We start from the raw sequence: 12,316 nt of genomic DNA, 5'->3' as shown, positions 1-12,316 counted from the left end.
CCTGAATCTTTCACAACACCTTACAAATAAAATCAACCATTCTGTATTGTTTCCTTATCAACACATAAAATAGGGTTACATCTTACAAAGAACCCTATCGGAGATATGTCACTTATGAGTTACTGTATTATAAGTTCCCTGAGAACCTAGTTTAATAGAATCATCATTGCTTGGTGGTATTCATAAAATTTTGTGGATTAAATCTTTATATGTTAGAGTAATAACTTGCTAACCCTCTATACAAGGTTAAGTATAATGCTGCATTACTGATTATTTCAGGAATGGTGATAATTTGCATTTGCCAGTCTTTCCCAGTCTCTCTTTATGAACAATATGCACTTGCAAGGGACAAGGACTGAGCTTCTGCCTCAGTGCAAAGTGATTTGATTTTTATGGATACCAAACAGAGCACATATTAGCTTCATTAATTCCATTCTCCAACAAACAGTTGTGAACAGATACAAAGCAATACTTGTTTACTATAGACATTTAATATATTTACAGACCAACTGTTCACACCTAGTTGACTTTATTACTTGACTTTAAAGTTTATTATATTGACTTTAAAGTTTATTATAATCATATCACTTCTGAATAATAAAAGGTCCAGAGAGGGGGTATAAACAAACTCTGCTACCTTAAAAAAGCTCTACTAAGTGACACACTCAAGGTGGCTACAAAAGGAAAAGAAAAATTCTGTAAAAATGTGTCTCCTTTAACTCTATGCACTATCTCCTAAACCCCATCTCAAGACTTAATAAGGAAAAAGACTGAGCTTCCCTTATTTATAATATATTAATTGGCAATGTCACTGACCATTAAAGATATGGAAGAATAACGGAATACTGGGTTTTTTACTAATGCAAAATTAACAACAATACCTCGACCCCCATTAAATATACAGATGCCACCATCTCTTCCATCATGGATTTTATTTCTTCTTAGTGTAGGATTACTATCTGTCTTAATCCAGACTCCAGCCATTGCATTGTCAAATATTTCATTGTCTTCTATACAGCCTAGACCTATAAATGCAAAAATTTAGGTTATATTATTTAGAAAGTTTATTTCTGAAGACTATTAGCACTGAGAAAAAAAAAAAATTAAGATTAAACATACCAGAATTATAAACTAGAATTCCACCATTCTGTCCTCCCCAGATTTTGTTGCGTCTAATTTTAGGGTTACTTCCAGTCCTATGGACAGAATAGAAAATAATGCCATTTCAATTGGTTCTACTCCTACATGCCATGTTAGGTAACAGTAGAAAAATCTGTATTAATCACAGTAAGAACTGACCATATAATTAAGCATCACCTTCAGGATGCTCTGAGAAGTCTGTCAGTTATGAAACTGGTTTAATTTTGCTTATTTCTATTTCCTACAGAACATACTTAGCTATAGATTATATTATTACTGTTGAACATTCTAATATGTAAACTAAATTGAGGGAGTTAGATAAGGTAACTTTTATTATTATATAGTCTCCTCATATGTAAAATAAAGGGTTAAACTACAACCGGGACTTCTAAAGTTCCAAGAACTGTTAAAATATGGGAAAGAGGGGTGTAAAAAGTATTAATTTTACAGAAATAGCATAAAAACAGAAACTCCCATTTAACACGTACCCATGACATGCCAGGTATAGCTCAGAAGTATTTTTATACAGCCTTCCCCTCTGCAAGTACGATGGAGTACAATGACAGCTGATACAATTGTCATAGTGGATGACAAAACAGTGGACATGAGCTCTTACAGCATATTTGCCATTGGCTACTGTCCTTAGCTAGTCTAAGAAAAGTTATATTCTTTTTTTGGGCACACCCATGGCATGAGGAAGTTCCTAGGCCAGGGATCGAATACAAGCCACAGCAGTGACAATGCCAGATCCTTAACCTGCTGAACCCACAAACCTCCAGCAAAGTTATATTATGATGGTTTAAGCCAGGAGTGTGATAGAATGGAAATGTATACACAAAAGGAGGCATAAAGATTGAGCATTAAATAACCAGGAAATTTCCTCTATTTATTCCCCACATACTCACAACTTCCTCCCCAAAGAAAGCCAAATGTGAAAACATTTACCTTATCTGAACCCCTGAATACATATGATTATAGATATCATTGTCCTCTAGCACTCCATGTCCATTGTCATAAAAATAAACACCAACCTAAAATTAAAAAAAATTTTTTTTCAAATAAAAAAAGTGTTTACAACAATATATTTCCCGTACAAGAGTCCAAAATAATCTTACCTGCTTGCCACTGTGTATCCTGTTTCTTCTCAGTACTGGAGTGCTGCCAGTTGTCACCCAGACTCCAGCCAGAGTATTACTATAGACTTCATTCTCTTCTATTACACCTTGTCCTTTCTCATGCTAAATAAAAGTTACGCTGATTACAATATGTATCATGTATAAACCAAGCAGTTTATAGCCTATGTCCTCTTTTATGACCAAAAAAACCCTCAATTTTTGTTTTTTATCTGAATAGAAGGTAATGATAACATTCTTTTTACAGTCTCTATCTGAGTTTAAATTCCCAAAGTTTTTATACTGTTCTTTATGTGGTTTTGAACTTTTTTTTTTTGCTTTTTAGGGCTGCACCTGTAGCATATGGAAGTTCCAAGGCTAGGGGTTGAATTGGAGCTGCAGCTGCTGGCCTACACCACAGCCACAGCCACAGCAGATCCAAGCCATGTCTATGACCTACACCACAGCTCATGGCAATGCCAGATCCTTAACCCACTGAGCAAGGCCAGGGATCAAATCTGCATCCTTATAGATACTAGCTGGGTTCGTAACCCACTGAGCCACAAAGGGAACTCCTGGTTTTATACTTTTAAATCTCAGTTAATTAATAGTTATTTCAATACATTGCTGGTGAAATCACTTCAAAACAAGACTAAAGTTACTAAAACTTATTTTTAGCAGGTTTAAGATATGAACATTTCCAAAACTGTTAATAAAAAACAGAGTCACACTTGGCATTACACAAAGGCCTTTCTAAAATTTCCTACATGTTCTTACTTGAAAAGCAGTTTCAGATACCATGGTGACAGAAGACTTAAGACTGATAAATACATAGGTAGGTTTTTAAAGTTTCTTCTTTTTTTTTTTTTTTCTTTTTTCTTTTTTGGCCATACCCGTGGCATATGGATATTCCTGGGAGAGAGGCTGAATCTGAGCCGCATTTGTGGCCTATGCCATAGTGTGGCAATGCCAGATCCTTAAGCCAGTGTGCCAGGCTGCCAGGCCCAGTGATCAAACCAATGCCTCCAGAGATAAGCTGGATCATTAACCCACTGTGCCTCAGTGGGAATTCCTAAATTTTGTAAGATTTTATATTTCAACATAAATTCAAATGTTTGGCTTTTTCAGGAGATGAAAGTATTCAAAAGTCTAGCATTATTAATACTTTCACTGATATGATTTTACTTAATACTTTCGAAAAATTTCAAAGACTCAGACAATAGTGACAATGGCAAAATTCCAGTGTTAACAAATATAACTCAGAATGCCAACCAGTCGATTTTAAGAGATCAGCCTATACTGCCAATTATAATCAGAAGCTTAAATAAAAAGACCTATCTCGGAAGTTCCCATTGTGGCTCATCGGTAACGAGCCCAATTAGTATCCATGAGGATGTAGGTTCCATCCCTGGCCTCTCTCAGTAGGATAAGGATCTGGTATTGCTGTAAGCTGTGGTGTAGGTCACAGACACGGCTCAGATCTGGTGTTGCTGTGGCTGTGGTGTAGGCTGGCAGCTGTAGCTCTGATTCCACCCCTAGCCCGAGAACTTCCATATGCTACAGTAGGCAGCCCTAAAAAGCAAAAAAAAAAAAAAAAAAAAAAAAAAAAAAAAAGACTTACCTCCTATGCTTAAATTCAGCTGACTAAATTTTACAGACCAGTCACAAAAAATTAGGTCATTCATAGACTGGCAGAGCATAAGAGTCTTTTTTTTTTTTTTTAACCATTTCTTGGGCCGCTCTCTCGGCATATGGAGGTTCCCAGGCTAGGGGTCCAATCGGAGCTGTAGCCACCGGCCTATACCAGAGCCACAGCAATGCGGGGTCTGAGCCGAGTCTGCGACCTACACCACAGCTCACGGCAACGCTAGATCCTTAACCCACTGAGCAAGGCCAGGGATCGAACCCGCAACCTCATGGTTCCTAGTCAGATTCGTTAACCACTGCGCCACAATGGGAACTCCAAGAGTCTTATTTATAGCCTAAATATTAAAGGTAGTCACAAAATCATACTTTGAATAGGAATAGTTGAATATGGCCTACCTAAAGGTAGACATAATTCTGAAGTCTCCCCCTTTTCTGAGTTTTCAAGTCTTAAAAATTTTTTACTTTAATTTTTTGTTAATGGCTGCACCTGTAGCATATGGAAGTTCCTGGGCCAGGGACTGAATCCACGCCACAGCTGTGACCTATCCGTAGCCGCAACAACCCTGAACCCTTTTAACCTAGTGTGCTGGGCTGGGATCAAACCTTCAGCATCCACAGTGACCCAAGCCACTGCAGGCCGATTCTTAGCCCAATGTACCACAGCAGGAACTCCTTTCCCTGAATTTTTGAAGCAGGAGATTCTAGAACTGTATTCCTTAACTTACCACATAAATTCCACCATGCTGGCCATCATGAATTTTGTTATGTCGAACAATGGGACAACTGTTTGTCCTAATCTGAATTCCCGCTAATGCATTGCCTATTTAAAAATAAAATTAACAATATCAACGTATGCAACCTAATGCAACACAGTAAGAGCAAAATTTTGTTAAAAATGTCATAGTCAGAGAGATACTTATGGTCCACTAACATTATAAGACAAAACTAAGGAAACCAGAAGTGTAAAAAGATACAGAAGGACCATGGGCAATGTAAGTATAGTGGTTAAGAACAGCTCTGGAGCTGCGCTGTTAAGTTTTAAAACCCAGAAATTTGACTGATTGTGTGAGTAAGTTACTTAACCTCTGAGTACCTTTGCTTCCTGCTTAGTAAATAGCGATATTTAATAGCATCTATTTCACGGAGATGATGTAAATATTATATGACTTTGGGTAAGGTGCTCAGAAAAGTGTCTAGCACTAAGTAAGCTTTATGTAAGCATTATCCAGGTAAGTGTTAGCAAAAGAGGAAGTCCAGGAACATATGTCTAGTACATAGATAACTAATAAATGTCTGCTGAGTACCACGAAAATTTTAATAAATATTTTTCCTTTCTAACTAGTACCAAAATATATCAAACTACCACAGAAATAACTTCTTAATTGTTAAACAATGGAGTGAATCTAAGGGAACTGTAGATTCATTGTAAGACTAGGGTTTTAGTTTTATTTTCATCCCTGGTATGTAAAATAGTGCCTAGTACATAGTAGGTCTTCAGTAAATGCTTGTTAAGTGAATAAATGTCATAGAATAATCTTTATTGAGAATTTAAAGAAACTGGATCAGTTCTCCTCAGATAGTTTCCAAGTGGTCTACTTGCTAATGTCAGGAAAACAGGCTAAGCTCTAAAATTTTATAGAACAAAACCACATGCTTACCATAAATGTCATTTCCTTCAATAAGGCCTCGTCCATCACCAAAGATGTAAACTCCCCCCTGATTTCCATTAAATATAGAATTCCCCCTATAATTATGTGGGAAAAAACCAAAAAGCATCTATTCAGAAAAGCTAGCTTGTTTTATACAATTAATTCTAAGGCCACTCATGTTCATGTGACCTTAGAAAATTATTTAACTTCTTTGAGTCTCAGTTTCCTAAACAATGAAATGAGGAACTAGATGATTTGTTTTCTAGTTCTAAGACCCAAAAACTTTGGAAAAGTCACCTAGTATTTGAGACAAAATAGCATGCTTAAATATCCCCCTCAAAAAAATGGATATATTTAGGAGTTCCTGTTGTGGCACAGCAGAAATGAATCCGACTAGGAACCATGAGGTTGCGGGTTTGATCCCTGGTCTCACTCAGTGGGTTAAGGATCTGGCGTTACAGTGAGCTGTGGTGTAGGTCACGACTAGGCTCGGATCATACGTTGCTGTGGCTGTGGTGTAGGCTGGCAGCTGTAGCTCCGATTTGACCCCTAGCCTGGGAACCTCCATATGCCATGAGTGTGGCCCTGAAGAACAAAAAAAGAGAGAGAAAAAAAAAAACAAAAAACCTAATACATTTAAAAGATTTTTTTTAGCTGATCTATAAACATTTGCTGAGTATTAATAAAATGGAAATCACGTAATCGATCTTTATAAAGCCAGTGGAAAAAAACTCTGGCAAAAATATTCATGGTTTTTGATTAAATTAGAGCAGCTCTGCTCTACATTCTTAACCAGTGCCTTCAAGTCTGGATCTGTTTGCTTCCTTACTGTGGCCAGAGGGACTGATGAAAACTATTAAAAAAAAGTGACAGCTTGAAGTTTTGACTTTTTGTTATTCTTGGTCTCTCTGTCCAAGTATCTGTGAGATAATTTCCTGAGTTATTCTATCTGCTGACTCTCAGGAGAAAAAAAAAAAAGAAGACAACATTCAGATTCCAAAGGAAGATCACAGCTCTATTTACTCATTTACAGTACAGTTTGATGAATTTAAAATAAAATCATGGCATTTGCAATTATTCATAAAAAGTATCTTGCATGGCTTAGATCACTAATAAAAATCTATTTTACAGTAGTCAGGTGTCTTGGAAAAACAATAAGAATTAAAGCTATTTTAACTACTCTAATAATTCAAAACACAAAGTTGAAAAAGCAGTTTCCATCTATATTTATATATAAATACCTTATTGTTGGGTCACTATTTGAGGTAATCCATACACCTGCAAAGTTGTTTGCATAGATTTTATTCTCTATGAATTGTCCTCTTCCTTTTTCATGAACATATATTCCTCCAGTCTGACCATGATGAATTTCACATCGAACCACTGTAGGGTTAGCATAGGCTTTTACTTCAAAGCCTGCTATCCTGTTTCTGTGTATGTTGCAACTTTCAAAGTAACCCTAGAAAATATAGAAATTAAACCTGTAGGTTAGGCTACTTTCCAAAAAGAAATGACATTAAAAAATCTTTTTAATGTATACCTCAAATTAAGTATCAGAAACATTCAAGCGCTAATTAAGCATGAAACAAACAGATATACATTAAGTTTTTAAATTTTTTTTCTTTTTTGGCCACCCTGTAGCATAAGGAACTCTCTGGCCAGGAATCAGATCTGAGTGACAGTTGTGACCAGCACCAACATTGCACACAGTTGTTACCAACACCAGTAGCTGCACCAACACTGGATCCTTAACCCACTGTGCCAGGCTGGAGATTGAACCTGTGTCCTAGTGCTCCAGAGACAGCACTGATCCCACTGTGCCACAGTGGGAACTTCTATATTAATTTTTATTTTTTATTTTTTTCTACATTAATTTTTAAATGATAAATATTAAATATTTTAGTAAAACAGAGAACTACAAATCTAAAGCTAGAAAAGAGGAGTTCCCCCCACAGTGCGGTGGGTTAAGAATCTGACTGCAGAACCTTGAGTCACCGTGGAGGCATGGGTTTGCTGCCAGGCCCAGTGCAGTAGGTTAAAGGATCCAGTGTTGCTACAGCTGTGCTGTAGGTCCCTGGTCTGGGAACTTTCATATGCTTCAGATGCAGGCATTATCTAAAAAAAAAAAAAAGAAAAAGAAAAAAAAAAAAAAGCCAAGAAAGAATAGGGAAAGATTTACTCAATAAACGCAAATATAAATACAATTACCAAGTATATATCTTTCAAAAAAAAAGTTTATTTAGGTACTAAAGAAAATAAACAAACAAACAAAACAAACAAACAAAAAAAAAGAAAATAAACACACACAGCTTTAAAAATTTCCGAAGAAATAACTTCTAAAAAGTTTACTTGGTAGTTCCTGTCATGGTGCAGCGGAAAAAAATCCGACTAGTGACCACGAGTTGTGGGTTCAATTGCTGGCCTCCCTCAGTGGTTAAGGATCTGGCAATTGCTGTGGTGTAGACTGCAGATGCGGCTCGGATCTGGTGTTGCTGTGGCTGTGGCTGGCAACTGTAGCTCAGATTCTAGCCCTAGCCTGGGAACCTCCATACACCAAAGGTGCAGCCCTAAAAAGCAACAACAAAAAAAACTGACTTGAGATAAAGACTACAGAAAAAGACATACAAAATAAGTTTACTTTAGCCCAATAATAGGAAACTGGCTAAATAAAATGTTGTTGAAGGCTTATGCTCATGTTACACATGCTATCATGTTAAATGAAAACAGTATATATTTCAAGACAGTACACTTCAATATAGTATACTGGATGATCTCAGTTTCATTTGAAGAAAAACTAACTTTGATGAAATAAGAATATAAGGGTATGGAGTTCCCGTCGTGGCGCAGTGGTTAACGAATCCGACTAGGAACCATGAGGTTGCGGGTTCGGTCCCCGCCCTTGCTCAGTGGGTTAACGATCCGGCGTTGCCGTGAGCTGTGGTGTAGGTTGCAGACGTGGCTCGGATCCCGCGTTGCTGTGGCTCTGGTATAGGCCGGTGGCTGCAGCTCTGATTCAACCCCTGGGAACCTCCATATGCCGCGGGAGCGGCCCAAGAAATAGCAACAACAAAAGACAAAAAAAAAAGAATATAAGGGTATGATTAATTAAGGTGTTATGGATGCTTACTGTATCCTTTACACGTTTTTAAATTTCTTAAATTTTCTATAATGGATATATTTACTTTTAAATGAGGATAAAAGCTACTGTAATACTGATATTCTAAGTTCTAAGACTCAGACTGAATATTAGACGGAAAAATGAGAAATTTATTCTTCTTAATAATGATTTTTATTTTTTCCATTATAGCTGGTTTACAGTGTTGCGCCAATTTTCTACTGTACGAGGTGACCCAGTCACACATACACGTATACATTTTTTTCTCTATCATGCTCCATCATAAGTGACTAGATAGTTCCCAGTGCTCTACCCCAGGATCTCACTGCTTATCCATTCCAAAGGCAATAGTTTGCATCTATTAACCCCAAATCCCCAGTCCATCCCACTCCCTCTATCCCTCGGCAACCATAAATCTGTTCTCCATGTCCATGATTTTCTTTTCTGTGGAAAGGTTCATTTGTGCCATATATTAGATTCCAGATATAAGTGATGCCATATGGTATTTGTCTTTCTCTTTCTGACTTACTTCACTTACTACGAGTCTCTCTAGTTCCATCCATGTTGCTGCAAACGGCATAATTTTCTTTTTTATAGCTGAGCAGTATTCCAAAAATTGAGAAATTTCGATGAGATCTCTAAAAGCCATTTCCTCCTCCTTGCCTATCTCCCTTCAAAAACTGAGTGTTGGGATTTCCCTCGTGGAGAAGTGGGTTGAGGATTCAGCATTGTCACTGCAGCAGCTTGGGTAGCTGCTGTGACACAGATTTGATTCCTGGCACAGATTTGCTGCCCCCCGCCAAAATGAATGTGTTCTCCTCTTTCTGAATCCCCTTCAGCACTAAGTATTTTCTTTTTTGGCCACCCTGCAGCACTGGCATTCCCAGGCCAGGGATCAGATCTGAGCTATAGTTGTTACCTAAACTGCAGCTGTGGCAACACAGGATCCTTAACCCACTGTGCTTGGCTGGGGATCTAACCTGCATCCCAGTGCTCCCAAGACACCACCAGTCCCGTTGCACCATAGTGGGAACTCCACACTAAGTATTTTTTTTTTATACTACCTCCATGTACTATGTTGTACTGCGTTTGTCATATCTATTTTTACCTGATCATAAGCTCCTGAAGAGAAAGGACTATACTATCTTCTGGAGCATCTATATAAGACTTTACACATGGCAAGCACTCAAGTAGGACTTGATAAACTTTTTGCCCAGTCTAGTAGAGGTTTAAAACAGGATATAATTCTGAGTATTCTAACACATTACATATTTAACTCTTTAAGAAAAGAGATCTCTGAGAATATTTAAAAGTAGCTTTCAGGGAGTTTCTGTTGTGGCTCAGCAGTAATGAAACTGACTAGGATCCATGAGGATGCAGGTTTGATCCCTGGCCTTACTCAGTGGGTTAAGGATCTGGCATTGCTGTCAGCTGTGGTGCAGGTTGCAGAGGCAGCTTGGATCTTGCGTTGCTGCTGTGGCTGTGGGCTGCAACTGTAGCTCCAATTCGACCCCTAGTCTGGGAACTTCTATAAGCCGTGGGTGCTGCCCTAAAAAAAAAAAAGTTTCCAGGTTTCATTCTCCACAAGTAAAGTACAAATCACCTATAACTTACCTATTAACATATGGATTATAATCTTATTCCTTTAAAAAATTGGGGGATTGCATAAAAAATAGCTTCTTAAAATATAAAAATGTTTTTCCGTCTTTGATTTTTTTATATACACCAGGTGTATTCAGAGTCTATTATGGCAAAACGAAGCATCAAGGAAACAGAAACAACTTCTAAAAGAGGCTAGACTAAAAGTGTCAGATTGGAACAATTCTGATGGTTTCATCATCGAGAAGAGAGCTCAGTTAGTTTCTCTCTGCCAAGAATTGAATGACATATCTGAATGGTAAACTTATGAAAAAATAAACTGAGTATGCTCAATTCAGTGTCACCCCTTTCCTCATGGAAATGAGCTCCCATCAAGGGAGCATGCCTTCTGTTACTACTCCATGAAGAGTGCCTGTGACTAAGTAGATAAGCTTATTTAATTTTGGTGTTTGGTTAAACAGACCCATTTGGTTCTCATTCCAAGCTGTAACCTCCAATTTACCCTTTAAGATTAATGAGGTTGATAATTCAGGCTCCTCATGGACTTCGTGGATTTTATAATTTGTTCAGAACATGGCAGGAAAAAGTATGCTATTTACTGGGCTTCCATGAAGATTCCAGTAACAGGCCACTGTTGTATCCTGGCTATACTAGTTTAACACAGAGTACTGAAAGTACTTTGCTATAGTATATCTACTAAACATTTTTCAAATGCAGGGATGCTCTTTCTGTTTTAAGTTTCAATTTTGTACAGTTAAGAGAATCAATTAGATCCACAAGGTTACTAAGGCAAGCAGAAGCCCCCCTCTTCATTTTCCCTTATCCAGAGGCCCCCACTGTCATTATTTAAGCTAATTATTTTGATTTACCTCCACACTTCCCATCCCCCTTTTCTGCCACACCCATGGCATATGGAAGTTCCTGGGCCAGGGATTAAATCTGAGCTGGAGCTACAACCTACACCACAGCTGTAGCCAACACTGAATCCTCAAACCAGGCTGGGGATTGAACTGGCACCTCCACAGAGACAAGCTGGATCATTAACCCACTGTGCTACAGTGGGACCTTCAACCTCCATATAAAACTTGTATTAACCTGACCCCCTTGCTGTACAGTGGGAAAATAAAAAATAAAAATAAAAAAATAAAAAAAATAAAAAAACTTGTATTGCTTTATCCTGAGTCTGCAGTTTTAGGTATTTATTACTTGGTGACTTCCTATTACGGAAGATGAAATTTTGCTCTCCTACCATTTGATCCCCCATCATACATTCACATATTGTATCCTTCCAATGTAGTTATATCAAAATTTTGGTTAGGCTAGTGTGCTATTTAGAGCTCAGCCATAAAGCATATGTTCTTTGCTATACAACCTTTAGTTTTCCCTGAAGTGAGTAATTACCTTGTTTTTTTCTTTTGCTTAGATCTCTAGTGATAGTTCTATCCTGAACTTGCTACTAGTTCTTTCAAATCACTTCTTAATATGTTCATATTCACATTAAGTTTACCAATTTATTGGAGTTCCCACTGGGGCACAATGGTAACGAATGCGTATCCGTGAGGATGTGGGTTTGATCCCTGGCCTTGCTCAGTGGGTTAAGGATCCAGTGTTGCCATGGCTGTGATGTAGGCTGGCAGCTGCAACTCCAATCTCCAATTCAACCCCTAGTCTGGGAACTTCCATATGCAGCAGGTGCAGCCCTACAAAGCAAAAAAAAAAAAAAAAAAAAAAAAAAAAAAAAAAATATATATATATATATATATATATAAAAGCAGGGGTTTTTTGGTTTTTTTTGGTCTTTTTGTCTTTTTAGGACTGCACCCACAGCATATGGAAGTTCCCAGCCTAGGAGTCAAGTTGGCACTGTAGCCACCGGCCTACCCCAGGGCCACAGCAACACAGGATCTGTGTCTGTGACCTACACCACAGCTCATGGAAACACCAAATCCTTAACCCACTGAGCGAGGCCAGGGTTTGAACCTGCATACTCATGAATGCTAGTTGGGTTCTTTAACCACTGAGCCATGACAGGAACTCCATAAGCAGGTTTTATA

General features: G+C 37.9%; 1 protein-coding gene across 1 annotated transcript in view; it reads right to left on the bottom strand.

Annotated features, from left to right (window-relative positions):
• Window positions 1–12,316, bottom strand: part of FBXO11 (F-box protein 11) — a 96,222-nt gene that overhangs the window by 5,766 nt on the left and 78,140 nt on the right. Inside the window, exons 12-18 of the mRNA XM_003354838.5 lie at window positions 6,790–7,007; window positions 5,558–5,643; window positions 4,625–4,719; window positions 2,256–2,378; window positions 2,086–2,171; window positions 1,120–1,196; window positions 882–1,025 (exon numbers count right to left, since the gene is read on the bottom strand). Of these exons, the coding sequence (XP_003354886.3) occupies window positions 882–1,025; window positions 1,120–1,196; window positions 2,086–2,171; window positions 2,256–2,378; window positions 4,625–4,719; window positions 5,558–5,643; window positions 6,790–7,007 (829 nt within the window). The remainder of the gene's footprint in view (window positions 1–881; window positions 1,026–1,119; window positions 1,197–2,085; window positions 2,172–2,255; window positions 2,379–4,624; window positions 4,720–5,557; window positions 5,644–6,789; window positions 7,008–12,316) is intronic.

This window comes from Sus scrofa, chromosome 3, assembly GCF_000003025.6.
Source record: "Sus scrofa isolate TJ Tabasco breed Duroc chromosome 3, Sscrofa11.1, whole genome shotgun sequence".
Classification (NCBI taxonomy): Eukaryota; Metazoa; Chordata; class Mammalia; order Artiodactyla; family Suidae; genus Sus; species Sus scrofa.
Note: the sequence above shows the minus strand (reverse complement) of the source record. Positions and strands in the feature narration are given on the sequence as shown.